Raw genomic sequence first — 14,748 nt, forward strand, 5'->3', positions numbered from 1 at the left:
TATTGTGAAAAACATCTCCAAACTTGGACCAGCTTAAATATATATATATATATATATATATATATATATATATATATATATATGTTTATATTTATATTTATATATATGACATCTGCTCTGTACTTAAACATCTAATGCAGCAGATACTTGCAGAATCAGCTAGTAGAAATATCTGCATAAAGAATAATTATGTACAGTTCTAGTTGGCTCCTTGTCCCAGTGACAAAATTTTCCTGCAAAGAAAGCAACCAGTCCACTTTGCAGAAAACGGATCCCAATGAGGTGGACTGATTCTTTTAATTAAATAAATTAATATTATTTTAAAAATCAAAATTGTTAAATATTGCTTGATGAGGCCCAAGGATCCAGGGTTCCTGCTGTGGAAGGCTCTGCTGCAGGGAGGAGGCCCAGGCAATGTCTGGGGTAGGGCGGAGCAGGCTGGGTATGGACTAGAATCCTTAGGGGCTCTGGAGAGCCCTTTCCCCAAAGTGTCTGCAGGAAACTGCACAGGTGCCTCCACAGCAGGAAAGACAAGCTCAACATTCCTGCAGTTCCCTATGGAGATCTGGGAAGTGACCTGCAGGGTGAGTGCAGCTGGACTCTGGTCCTCCCCACAGTGGACCTGACTTGAGGGCGCATGCAGTGCGGTCTTGGGCTCACTTGCACGTGTACACCTCGGTGTGCTCGCTGCAGGTGTTGCACTTGACATAGCAGCACCAGTGGAATTTGCAGTTACACTGCCACACCCGTGCGTACTGGTGGGTGTTGTAGCCACGGCCGCAGCACATGAGGTCACAGCCACTGGCCTGGCGGGCTGTCTTGTTGCAGATGCGGCCCTGCGTGCCCACGCTGCCGGTCACCGGGTCCTCCTCGCAGTAGTTGGGTGACTTCTCAATATACACCAGGTCCGTGTCCATGGGCTTGCGATATGACAGCGGCTTCTTGACCTTCAGGAAGGTGGGCCGCTTGTTGCGGCTGGCGCGCACAGGCTCCACGTGTACGGCCTCGTTGTACTTGTCCTTGAGCACGTAGCCCAGCTCGCGGAACTGCGGCAGCGTGGTCCAGCAGGTCTTGGTGGTGCAGGAACCCGACACGCCGTGGCACTTACACTCCAGCTTCATGTTCTCCTCCAGGATCTGCAGGAGTGGGAGGGGGAGAGCACAATGCAGGTCATTGCTTGCAGGACCCAGCCCAGCCTGGCCTACCCCCTGCCCCAACTAGCTGGGTTTGGTTTTTGTTTTTCCTTTTGGTGCAGGAAACTCAGGCCTGGATTCAAATTGCTCTCATCTCCAGCCCTCGTGCTATGCCTTCCACCTGGAATTAACTTGCCTTCTTTGCTTCCCAACTCGTGTGCGGTCTGTAGATGCGCTTAGATCAGTTCAGGCCAGTCCAGAACACACGTAAGTTCTCTTTGGCCTGCCCAGGTTTAAAATAGTTTCTGAACCAACGTTTATAAACCAGGAGTATTTAAAAGGCAGACTTCCGTGTGCACTTGTTTTATTTTGTTTTTGGCAAACAAAAAGTGCATCTGGCAACTCTGGGGTGATAGTCAAATTATTTAATAAGTGGTGCTGACTTCCTGGCACAGAATCTGGCAAGAAATGCCAGCTGTAGTCCTGTTGTGTCCTGGCTCACCACAACCTCTGCCAGCCTTGTCATATGGCAATAATACTTGGAGCTATGCCAGCAGCTGTCTTCCTCATGAGTTGGTATCCTTCAATTTGCCATAGTCCTCACTACTCCCTATTACTTACCTGATCTTAAGTTATGGTTTTTCAGAAGTCAACTGCTTTGATCACCTATGACACCTGCCAGGCACTATGGACATATAAGTCTGGAAACCCATTGCTCTGATTGAAGCTTCCTTGGCATCTATCCCTGGCTCCCAGGCTGGATGCTGTCGCCCTTCTTCTGAGTTCCCAAGGCACCTTGGGCTTCCACCATCATACCATGAGAGGCAGTACTGTATGGGGTGGGAGTGGGGGAGGAGCACAGATTCTGGACCCTGGCACTTAAGTCCCAGAACTAACATGAACCTGCTGTGTGTCCTTGAGCAACTTACTTTAAATCTCTGTGCTGTAGTTTCCCCATTTGTAGATGGGGATAATAATAAATAGTAATTAATTGTAATTATGCAATGAAATACTAGATAATAGTGAAAAAGAATGAACTATTAATACAAGAAGAACAGATCTCCTACATTTAATGTTGTGTGAAAAAAGTTGGACACTAAAAAGAACATAATATAGGATTACATTGCTGTGAAGTTCAAGGACAGGAAAACTAATGGCTGGTTTTCATTTAATCTTTATTTAACTATATAGGCAGTGGGCTAGAGATGGCCCATGGGCCATATTTTGCTGACCCCGGCTTTAGAATATCCTAGCAGTAAGAGGAGACATCATTTACCAAAGCCCCCATAGCACAGGGCATTTAGGTTGTTTTTGGTTATTGTTTTTACTTTTTCTTTCCTTCCCTCCCTCCCTTCTTTCTTTCCTTCATTCTTTATTTTTAACTATATGTAATGTGGAAGCAAGTATATTTGGAACTGAAGCTTCTCTTCCTTCCTCATCATCTTTGGCCTGATGTCATCCTAATAGACATGTATTAAGCTGCTACTGTATAGCAGGCACCTGGATGGGAATGTATTAGTGAGCATAGTTTCTGGGTCATAATGTGTAAGCATTTTCATGGTTCTTCATCCAGATTGTCAAAATACTTTTGCTTGTTACATAGTAAAAGAATAAGTGAATGAGTAAATGAACATTTATTAATCACCCATACACATGCTTCTATATATAGCATCTTATTTCACTTCATCATGTGAGTATGATTCCATCTGCAGGGATAAACAGGCTCAGCTGACTCCTAGAGCATGCATACTGGTGTGTGAGGCATCCAGAGGCAGGGTCTTATTGCTGAGGGGTGTGAATGCTTTTCCCTCCCCCTCCCGCCCCCTCTGCTTACTTACTATGTGCCCTTGGGGTTGTCACACCCCATCTCTGAGGCTCAGTTGCCTTCACTGAAACATGGAGCAAAAGCAATTTTATCTTTTCTAACAAAAGTCAGGGTGCTAGAACAAAATCAGACATTCAAAAAGTAGTTGTTAGTTTTGCCTCTGGGCCTGGGCCTGTGCAGGTGCTGGGGACACAGAGGTTTGTCACCTAGAATGAGCCTGTATTCAGGGTCCACCCAGCCCTAATTGTTCTGCTTCCAGGAGGAGGTGACCAATGCTTGGTCAATATACTCAATAGGAAGGGAGGGTTACCTGTGTTTTGATCACAGTACCTATAATCAAACAAGTCAGCGATGTTGCAAGCATCCAGAATGTTCAGGGACAGAGATCCAGGCTGGTTAGTCTCTGGTATCAGGACACCTAGTGTGACAGAGCACATACTATGTCCCAGCACCCTCACACAACCTTCACACACTTAGAGCTGCTACAGATGAGTAGCCATCTAAATAACACAGATGTCCCTCTGTGTCATCAGTGAGAAGAGAGTTCCCACAGGCCAGCTCACCTTGGCCTGAAAAGTGGGAAAGAGCGAGGCTCAGAGGCGTGATGCATGTGAGCGCAGGGTCAGGCAGGTGTTCCTGAGACATGACAGCCTAGATGACTGAGATTTTAGTGCAGTCAGAGACTTGAACAGAGAGATGCTGGAAGATGTTCAGAATGAATTCTGAACATCTGTGGGTGAGGCTTCGGAGCCCCGGAACTCATACAAACTGCTGGCGGGAGTGCAAACACAGCAGCCTGAGAAAGCTGAAGAGTGCAAGCAGCAGAGCCTGGGGAAATCTGCTCATGTGGACAGGAAGAGGCTCCAGGATGCTCAGAGCAGCAGTGTTTATGATAATTCCAAACGGGGCACCATCTGGATGTCCATCCGTCATAGTAGGAAGGATGAACTGAGGCATGTGTACTCAACAGGACACAGTAGGGCAATGACAGTGAACAACTACAGCCAGCCACACAAACAGAGGCCAATCTCAGAAACACAGAGGGGAGGGAAAGAAGCAATTGAAAGATTTCCACAGAATTGTTTTATCTTTATAAGTTCAAAAGTTGTCAAAACTGCCCGTTTGTTGTGGCTCAATGGTTGAGCATCAACCTATGAACCAGGAGATCACGGTTTGATTCCTAGTCGGGGCACATGCCTGGGTTGCTGGCTTGGTCCCCAGTGGGGGCATGCAGGAGGCAGCAGATTGATGATTTTCTCTCATTATTGATGTTTCTATCTCTCGCTTTCCCTCTCCTTCCCTCTCTAAAATCAATATTGTATTCTTCAGGGCACACAGAGAGGGGACACATGGAAAGTAAAGAGATGAGGGACACAAATACCAAGAGTGCTTGTCTCTGGAGTTGGAGGCAAGGGGCTATGGTTGATGAAGATCACCCAGGTATCATCTGGGGTTCTGGTAATGTTCTGTTCCTAGATATGGGTGCTTTATCATTATTCTTTTAAATAAACATAGATGATCTCTGTGCCTTTTTTTTTTTCATGTAAGCTATACCTTGCAATTTATAAAAAAATGTATTGGGTACAATGGTCAATAAGCATGTGGAAAGATGCTCAGCATCACTAATCATCAAGGAAATGCAAATCAAAACCACAATGTCCATCAACTAATGAGTACAGTGTGGTCTATCCATAAATGGAATGTTATTTAGCCACAAAAAGAATGAAGTACTGACACATGCTACTATATGGATGGACCTTGAAAACACTAAGTTAAGTGATAGAAGCCAGTCAGAAAAGGTCACATGTTACATGATTGCATTTGTATGGGATATCCAGAATAGGCAGGTCTATAAAGTCAGATGGTGGATTAGTGGACTGGGAGCAGTTTGGCGAAATGCGGAGTGACTGCTAAAGGGTACAGGTTTCTTTTTGAGGTAATGAAAATATTCTGAAATTGACTATGGTGATGGTTGCACAGACCTGAGAATAACTTTTTAACTGCATACCTTAAATGAGTGCACTGTATATTATGTGAATTATAATGGAATAAAGTTGTGTGTTTTTTTAAAAAACATTGCTGGAAGCATGTGCTGTATTTGCCTATGTGTGACACCAAATGTTTCCGTTGAGGTGGACCCTGGGCATTGAAGCCCAGTGCCAGAGGCCAGGCTCCTGGGTCCTCGGGCTGGGTGCAATTGCCTCCCACACCATCTGCACCAGCTCCCTTGCACAGCCCCCTGCACACTACCGCCCTCTTCCTCTGTGGCTGCCTCAGGCCGTGATGGTATTTGTGTGGACCCCTAATCAGATGACACCAGCTCATTAACCCTGCAAACTCTGCAATTTGAGAGCCTCAGTGATCGCATTATGTCCGAATAAAGCTGGGCATAACCACAGCTCTCCTGGCCAAGACTGGTCACCCAGTTGGAAATTACAGATCGGCAGCAAGCCCTCTCCCTAAGGCAGGGGACAACAGCAGAGGAAGTGTGTCTGGGACAAAGATCACTCTTTGCGCACTCTTTTCCCACCCCCTGAGGCCAGTCTGGCTACCAGCTTCTGAGCTGTCCAGGGGGACTTCTGGGTATCCCTTTGTGCTTGAAGACTCTGGATTGTGGGTCAGCTATCAGGCAGTTGAAGGGTCTGCAGGCTCTAAATGTCTGCTCCACACACCTTCCCAGTTCCTGGCACATGGTGGGTTCTCTTAGGAAATTCCCAAAGGTTAATTCGCTAACAGGGTGCATGCTAGCTCTTCCACAACTGCATTCCCAGCCCCAACAACCACCAGAGCACCAACCCTGCATTGCTGGATGGGAGAAGTCGAGAGGACCCAGGGGAGGAGCCCATGGTAGAGGAGAGGGGGCTTGGAACCGTTGGTATGAATCATTGTCAATATTTTATGTCCCTGGCTACACTGCTGGGTCCCAACTTAAAGACCAGTGACATGAGACTGCTTAGAGTCTACCATGTCACCACCCTGTGGTGCAGAGATGCCTCAGTGAAAAAGGAAAAGAAATGAGAAAAGAGTGAGGCCTGGATGTCTGGCTCAGCAAGCTCTGAGCACATATAGTTCCCCTGCCTCTCACCTATATGGTGGTTTGGGGTCAGATGCCATGATGAGGGGCTGTGTTCCGGTCCCACCTCCAGTTCCAGCCACAGGCCCCACTCATTTTCACATGTCACTAGTGCAGGTCTGGGGATTGATCTTCACAGAAACTGAGGGGACAAACCGAGGAACTACTATGTGCTGGCATCATGTAAGGATTGGAGACTCAGCAAAGGAAAGAGGGACAAAGCTAAGAGGACATGCTATGGGGTTGAGGGGAACAGGTAACTGCTTCAAATAATAAAATAAGTGAGAAGAAAATGGGATAGGAGTAGCCTTTGGAGAGTGAGGAAGGTGGGCAGGCTACGAGACCTTGATGAGAGAGGTGACATTGAGCAGAGGGCAGACCGCAAGAGGAGGCCAGCACAAGGCAGAACAGACTCATTCTCTCATTTTGTTTCCACTTGAGGTTCATGGGGCAAAGGGCCTGAGGCTTCTGCAGGGCCAAGGCCATGTGGCTGGAGCACGGTGACTGAGCAAAGCGAGGTGCCAAGGCGGCATAGGCAGAAGTTCCATCCTATAGACTCTAAGGAGGTGGGATTTTTTTCATATTCAGAGTTTTATGAAAGAAATTTATTTTTTAAAATTTTTATATTTACAGAAAAATTGTGAAGAGAGTTTCCATACACCCTAATATATTACATTAGTATGGTAAATGTTACAATTAATGAGTTAATATTAATATGTTATTATTAACTGAAGTTGATACTTTATTTTTTTTTTATTTTTTATTTTTTATTTTTTAATGAATCTTTATTGTTCAGATTACACTTGTTTCTCCTTTTTCCCCACATATCTCCCCACCACCCAGTTCCCACCCACCCTCTGCCCCTACCTCCCCCCCACTGTCCTTATCCATAGGTGTATGATTTTTGTTCAGTCTCTTCCCATACTCTCCACACAGACACCCCTTTCCCCCTGAGAAGTATCAATCCACTCCCATTCTATGCCTCTGATTCTATTAAGTTCACCAGTTTATTCTGTTCCTCAGATTTTTAATTCACTTGACTTTTAGATTCACTTGTTGATAGATATGTATTTGTTGTTCATAATTTTTATCTTTCTTCTTCTTTTTCCTCTTTTTAAAGAATACCTTTCAGCATTTCATATAATACTGGTTTGGTGGTGATGAACTCCTTTAGCTTTTTCTTATCTGTGAAGCTCTTTATCTGACCTTCAATTCTGAATGATAACTTTGCTGGGTAGAGTAGTCTTGGTTGTAGGTTCCTGCTATTCATCACTTTGAATATTTCTTGCCACTCCCGTCTGGCCTGCATGGTTTCTGTTGAGAAATTAGCTGATAATCGTATGGGAGCTCCCTTGTAGGTAACGAACTGTTTTTCTCTTGCTGCTTGTAAGATTCTCTCTTTGTCTTTTGCTCTTGGCATTTTAATTATGATGTGTCTTGGTGTGGTCCTCTTTGGATTCCTTTTGTTTGGGGTTCTGTGCGCTTCCTGGACTTGTAAGTCTATTTCTTTCATCAGGTGGGGGAAGTTTTCATTCATTATTTCTTCAAATAGGTTTTCAGCATCTTGCTCTCTCTCTTCTTCTGGCACCCCCATAATTCTGATGTTGGTTCGCTTGAAGTTGTCCCAGAGGCTTCTTACACTATCTTCAACTTTCTGAATTCTCTTCTCTTCATGCTTCTCTGGAGGAGTGTCCTTGGCCTCTTTGTATTCCAAATCTTTGAGTTGATTCTTGCAATCCTCTAGTCTGCTTTTGGGTCTCTGTATAATATTTTTTTTTTTTTTTTATGGGAGGCACTTTTATTTTTTTATTTATTTATTTTTTTCACCTCCAATTCCTTTTTTTTTTTTTTAATTTCTTTATTGATTAAGGTGTCACACATTTGTCCTCCTCCCCCCATTCCCATCCCACCCCTCTCCCCACGCATGCCCCAATCCCCTGTTGAACTTAACCGTTGGATAGGCTTATATGCATGCATACAGGTCCTTTGGTTGAACTCTCCCCCTCCCCCCACCCTCCCCCTACCCTCCCCTATCCTCCCTCTGAGGCCCGATAGTCCGATCGATGCCTCCTTGCTTCTGGTTCTGTTCTTGTTCCTCAGTCTATGTTGTTCATCATTTCCCCTAGATGAGCGAGATCATATGTCACTAGATATATACTAATAAGAACTGAATGTGAGACGAGCAATAATAGTTATGCTGACAGGCAAATGAATCAATCTGTAGCGAGCTTCCCCCTGGACCAACAGTTCTTTTGAGACCCAATTTCAATGTCCAGTAGTTCCTTATGTGTACATGTCAGCACTGACCCCTCAGCTCTGGATGGTGGACAAATGGTGGTAATGGAGGTCCGACTCCCTCTGGTTTGGTCTCGGCCGAACCCAGGGGCACGGCGTCACCCAGACTAAGGGGCACGTGGCCTCACCCCTACCCAAGGGGCGCGTGGTCTCACCCGGGCCTGGGACCCAGCCTCACCCGGATGGATCCAGGGGCGCACAGCCTCACCCGGACCCAGGATCTGGCTTCACCCGTACCCAGGGACGCTTGGCCTCTCCCAGACCCAGGGGCACGTGGCCTCACCCGGGCCTAGGTGCACGAGGCCTCATCCGGATCCAGGGACGCATGGTCGCACCCGGACCCAGGGACGCTTGGCCTCTCCCAGACCCAGGGCCACTTGGGCTCACCCGGGCCTAGGTGTACGAGGCCTCACCCGGATCCTGGGACACATGGTCTCACCCGGACCGAGGGACGCTTGGCCTCTCCCAGACCCAGGGCCACTTGGGCTCACCCGGGCCTAGGTGCACAAGGCCTCATCCGGATCCAGGGACACATGGTCGCACCCGGACCCAGGGACGCTTGGCCTCTCCCAGACCCAGGGCCACTTGGGCTCACCCGGGCCTAGGTGCACGCGGCCTCACCCGGATCCAGGGACACATGGTCTCACCCGGACCCAGGGATGCTTGGCCTCTCCCAGACCCAGGGCCACTTGGGCTCACCCGGGCCTAGGTGCACGAGGCCTCACCCGGATCCAGGGACACATGGTCGCACCCGGACCCAGGGACGCTTGGCCTCTCCCAGACCCAGGGCCACTTGGGCTCACCCGGGCCTAGGTGCACGAGGCCTCATCCGGATCCAGGGACACATGGTCGCACCCGGACCCAGGGACGCTTGGCCTCTCCCAGACCCAGGGCCACTTTGGCTCACCCGGGCCTAGGTGCACGCGGCCTCACCCGGATCCAGGGACACATGGTCTCACCCGGACCCAGGGATGCTTGGCCTCTCCCAGACCCAGGGCCACTTGGGCTCACTCGGGCCTAGGTGCACGAGGCCTCACCCGGATCCAGGGACGCATGGTCTCACCCGGACCCAGGGACGCTTGGCCTCTCCCAGACCCAGGGGCACGTGGCCTCACCCGGGCCGAGGTGCACGAGGCCTCACCCGGATCCTGGGACACATGGTCTCACCCGGACCCAGGGACGCTTGGCCTCTGCCAGACCCAGGGCCACTTGGGCTCACCCGGGCCTAGGTGCACGAGGTCTCATCCGGATCCAGGGACGCATGGTCTCACCCGGACCCAGGGACGCTTGGCCTCTCCCAGACCCAGGGGCACGTGGCCTCACCCGGGCCTAGGTGCACGAGGCCTCACCCGGATCCAGGGACACATGGTCTCACCCGGACCCAGGGACACTTGGCCTCTTCCAGACCCAGGGCCACTTGGGCTCACCCGGGCCTAGGTGCACGAGGCCTCACCCGGATCCAGGGACACATGGTCTCACCCGGACCCAGGGACGCTTGGCCTCTCCCAGACCCAGGGGCACGTGGCCTCACCCGGGCCTAGGTGCACGAGGCCTCATCCGGCTCCAGGGACACATGGTCGCACCCGGACCCAGGGACGCTTGGCCTCTCCCAGACCCAGGGCCACTTGGGCTCACCCGGGTCTAGGTGCACGCGGCCTCACCCGGATCCAGGGACACATGGTCTCACCCGGACCCAGGGACGCTTGGCCTCTCAGACCCCGGGGCACGTGACCTCACCCATGCCTAGGTGCACGAGGTCTCACCCGGATCCAGGGACACACGGTCTCACCCGGACCCAGGGACGCCTGGCCTCCCCCAGACCTAGGGGCACGTGGCCTCACCCGGGCCTAGGCGCACGAGGCCTCACCCGGATCCAGGGACACATGGTCGCACCCGGACCCAGGGACGCTTGGCCTCTCCCAGACCCAGGGCCACTTGGGCTCACCCGGGCCTAGGTGCACGCGGCCTCATCCGGATCCAGGGACACATGGTCTCACCCGGACCCAGGGACGCTTGGCCTCTCCCAGACCCAGGGCCACTTTGGCTCACCCGGGCCTAGGTGCACGCGGCCTCACCCGGATCCAGGGACACATGGTCTCACCCGGACCCAGGGATGCTTGGCCTCTCCCAGACCCAGGGCCACTTGGGCTCACTCGGGCCTAGGTGCACGAGGCCTCACCCGGATCCAGGGACGCATGGTCTCACCCGGACCCAGGGACGCTTGGCCTCTCCCAGACCCCGGGGCACGTGTCCTCACCCATGCCTAGGTGCACGAGGTCTCACCCGGATCCAGGGACACACGGTCTCACCCGGAACCAGGGACGCCTGGCCTCCCCCAGACCTAGGGGCACGTGGCCTCACCCGGGCCTAGGCGCACGAGGCCTCACCCGGATCCAGGGACACATGGTCGCACCCGGACCCAGGGACGCTTGGCCTCTCCCAGACCCAGGGCCACTTGGGCTCACCCGGGCCTAGGTGCACGAGGCCTCATCCGGATCCAGGGACACATGGTCGCACCCGGACCCAGGGATGCTTGGCCTCTCCCAGACCCAGGGCCACTTTGGCTCACCCGGGCCTAGGTGCACGCGGCCTCACCCGGATCCAGGGACACATGGTCTCACCCGGACCCAGGGATGCTTGGCCTCTCCCAGACCCAGGGCCACTTGGGCTCACTCGGGCCTAGGTGCACGAGGCCTCACCCGGATCCAGGGACGCATGGTCTCACCCGGACCCAGGGACGCTTGGCCTCTCCCAGACCCAGGGGCACGTGGCCTCACCCGGGCCTAGGTGCACGAGGCCTCACCCGGATCCTGGGACACATGGTCTCACCCGGACCCAGGGACGCTTGGCCTCTCCCAGACCCAGGGCCACGTGGGCTCACCCGGGCCTAGGTGCACGAGGTCTCATCCGGATCCAGGGACGCATGGTCTCACCCGGACCCAGGGACGCTTGGCCTCTCCCAGACCCAGGGGCACGTGGCCTCACCCGGGCCTAGGTGCACGAGGCCTCACCCGGATCCAGGGACACATGGTCTCACCCGGACCCAGGGACGCTTTGCCTCTTCCAGACCCAGGGCCACTTGGGCTCACCCGGGCCTAGGTGCACGAGGCCTCACCCGGATCCAGGGACACATGGTCTCACCCGGACCCAGGGACGCTTGGCCTCTCCCAGACCCAGGGGCACGTGGCCTCACCCGGGCCTAGGTGCACGAGGCCTCATCCGGCTCCAGGGACACATGGTCGCACCCGGACCCAGGGACGCTTGGCCTCTCCCAGACCCAGGGCCACTTGGGCTCACCCGGGTCTAGGTGCACGCGGCCTCACCCGGATCCAGGGACACATGGTCTCACCCGGACCCAGGGACGCTTGGCCTCTCAGACCCCGGGGCACGTGACCTCACCCATGCCTAGGTGCACGAGGTCTCACCCGGATCCAGGGACACACGGTCTCACCCGGACCCAGGGACGCCTGGCCTCCCCCAGACCTAGGGGCACGTGGCCTCACCCGGGCCTAGGCGCACGAGGCCTCACCCGGATCCAGGGACACACAGTCTCACCCGGACCCAGGGACGCCTGGCCTCCCCCAGACCCAGGGGCACGTGGCCTCACCCGGGCCTAGGCGCACGAGGCCTCACCCGGATCCAGGGACACACGGTCTCACCCGGACCCAGGGACGCCTGGCCTCCCCCAGACCCAGGGGCACGCGGCCCCACCCGGGCCTAGGTGCACGAGGCCCCACCCGGATCCAGGGACACATGGTCTCGCCCGGACCTAGGGGTGCGTGGCCTCTCTCAGACCCAGGGGCACGTGGCCTCACCTGGACCTAGGTGCACGAAGCCACCCGGACCCAGGGGCGCGTTACCTCTCTCAGACCCCTGGTCGCGTGGTCTCACCCGGATCCAGGGGCTCACGGCCTCACCCGTACTCGGGACCCAGCCTTACCCGGATCCAGGGGCCCACGGCCTCACCCGGACCCAGGGTTCAGATTCGCCCGGACCCAGGGGCACATGGCCTCACCCGAACCCGGAATCCAGCTTCACCTGGACCCAGGGGCGCGTGGCCTCACCCAAACCCAGGGGCGTGAGGCCTCACCTAGACCCAGAGGCATGTGACCACATCTGAGCCCAGAGGCTCGCAGGCTCGCCTGGACTCGGGTCTCAGCGGGGTTTCGTCTTCTTGATCCCAATTCCTGTTGGTCAATTCCCTCTCAGCAATTCCTTCGGTCATTTTCTCAGAGCTCCAGGGCGGCTGCCGCAGAACTCGTTGGGCGGCAGGCTCGGCAAGGCTCCGGTGTGCCCGGTGCCCGGCGGTGGGCTGGTCCGGTCGCTGCGTCGGCCCTTGGGTCTGCAACGGTGGCCAGTCGCTGAGCGTGCGCACCAGGCCACTTCAGGGCATTGAGATTCTTGAAGGACTCGGAGGTCAGTAAGCACAGAGTCTCCCACCCCATGTCTCCCAGGGGCTCGTCTGTCCGTGCTCGGCAGCGAGTGGAGCCGTCCCCTCAGCCGGAGACCGCCGGGGGAACTGCGCCGAGCACGTTCCTGGCCACCATTGTGTCGCCTGAGCCATAGTTCTTAAAGTGTGGACTTTGGGTCACCGGCATCAGCATCATCCTGCGTACCCCTCTCCTTTATTCTAGTTGTAGAGCATCTGCTCAGCCAGCCCCCCGGTCTTTCTGGCTGGTGTCTGCTCTGCTCTCCCGTCGTAGTCTCAATATTGTTGTGGTAGGCAACGATCAGGCTGCCGCCCTATGTCTCCATCTTGGTCCTCCTTTGTACAGTTAAGTCTTGATTGTTGTTGGTGTCACTGGGGGGAATTGTCCTCCAGGCCAATTGGCCGTGAGGACCCTCTTTGTCCATATAGGAAGAGTTGCTGTGCAGGAGACATGTTTGTGGGCCGGGTCTTGATGCAGCAATGCCTTGGCGCTCACTGAGTCTGCCTCTAGAATGCCTCCCTTATGCAAGTGATTGAAATCTGGTGTCATCTCCCACCAACCACTAGATGCCCTCGTTTCTGGGTCTCCAATGCAGTGTGGGTCAGCCACTACCTGAGGCACTCAGCAGGAAAAAGCTTCTGCTCAGCTTGGCTGGGGCGGAGCTACAGGGTGGAGCCTACAACCTTGGCTTCCTGTCAGCCCCGCCCTATGAGGCTCCTGTGTCTGTGTCCCTCTGTATTCCTTGCAAACACCTCTGAGAGAAACACGCCCTGGAGTTTTGCCCACTGCCAAACAGTCCAGTCCCTCCCCTAATGAATCTGGACTCCCAGATTCTCGCCTGGAACTGGGTTTCAGTGCAGTTGGAACTGGGTCTCAGCGCAGTCTGGCGTCCCTGTCTCCTTCCCAGCAGGGCCACCCAGTGGCGCAGGCAAAAGTCCGTCCTCTGCGCACCTTCCAGTGCGCGCATCTGGAGCCGCCGCTTCTCTGTGCCTCCGCCACCACAGCCCAAATTCATTCCCCCAGCGTGCGCCTGGCTTCCCAGGGTTTCGCCCGGAACTGGGGTTCAGTGCAGTCGGAACTGGGGTTCAGCACGGTCCTGAGCTTATGTCTCCTTCCCGCTAGGGCAGTTCAGTGGCGCAGGCAACAGTCCGTCCTTTGCGCCCCTTCCCGTGCGCGCCTCTGGAGCTCTGCCTTCCCCCGCTCCTCTGTGCCTGCGTCCCACAGCCCAGATTCATTCCCCCAGCCTGCGCCTGGCTTCCCAGGGTTTCGCCCGGAACTGGCGCTCAGTGCAGTCGGAGCCGGCGCTTAGCGCACTCCGGAGCCTTTATCTCCTTCCTGCCAGTGAACGCCGGCCAGGCCGTCAGCCGCCCCTTCCTCTCTGGCTCCATCCTCCCCGCAGGCGCGCGTGCTCGTGTCTCCGCCAGTTTCTCCATACCTCAGGCTTTTACGGCTCCCCCGATTGTCCCCGTGGCCTTCTCCTTCCCCCCAGCTGTGGGCATTTCAGTCCGCCAGCTCTCCTGTGGTTCTGGACGATGTCCGTTCTGACCTCTAGTTGTGCCTTTGAAATTGTTGTGCCCGGCTGCAGGTTAGGTGTTTCACCTATGCTGCCATCTTGGTTTCTCTCTCTGTATAATATTTTTTATCTCAGTCAGTGTATGTTTAATTTCTAGTTGGTCCTTTTTCATATCCTCGAGGGTCTCATTGAATTTATCGGCCTTTTCCATGAAATTCTTGAAAAACCTTATAACCGTGGTTTTGAACTCTATGTCCAGTCTCTTGTTCTCCTCCATTTCTTTGGTTTGTGATCTGTTTCCTTGCCTTCTCATATTCTCTGCTTCCCTGAGTTGGTTGGGTAGCTTTGTGTACTAGATGTCCTATTGGTTCAATGGGTCAGCCTCCCAGTTACTTGAAGTGGACACTCTTGGTGTACCCTTGTGTACTGTGTGTCCCCCAGCAGGAGCTACAGCAAGAACTAGTTTTCTCCTCCTTTGC

The 14,748-nt window shown here is 53.8% G+C and overlaps 1 protein-coding gene across 1 annotated transcript in view; it reads right to left on the reverse strand.

Moving 5' to 3' along the window:
• Positions 1-278: 278 nt before the first annotated feature.
• Positions 279-14,748, reverse strand: part of WNT7A (Wnt family member 7A) — a 94,367-nt gene continuing 79,897 nt past the window's right edge. The window contains exon 4 of the mRNA XM_008158573.3: positions 279-1,136. Coding sequence (XP_008156795.1) covers positions 657-1,136 — 480 coding nt within the window. The 3' untranslated portion in view covers positions 279-656. The remainder of the gene's footprint in view (positions 1,137-14,748) is intronic.

This window comes from Eptesicus fuscus, chromosome 9 (genome assembly GCF_027574615.1).
Source record: "Eptesicus fuscus isolate TK198812 chromosome 9, DD_ASM_mEF_20220401, whole genome shotgun sequence".
Classification (NCBI taxonomy): domain Eukaryota; kingdom Metazoa; phylum Chordata; class Mammalia; order Chiroptera; family Vespertilionidae; genus Eptesicus; species Eptesicus fuscus.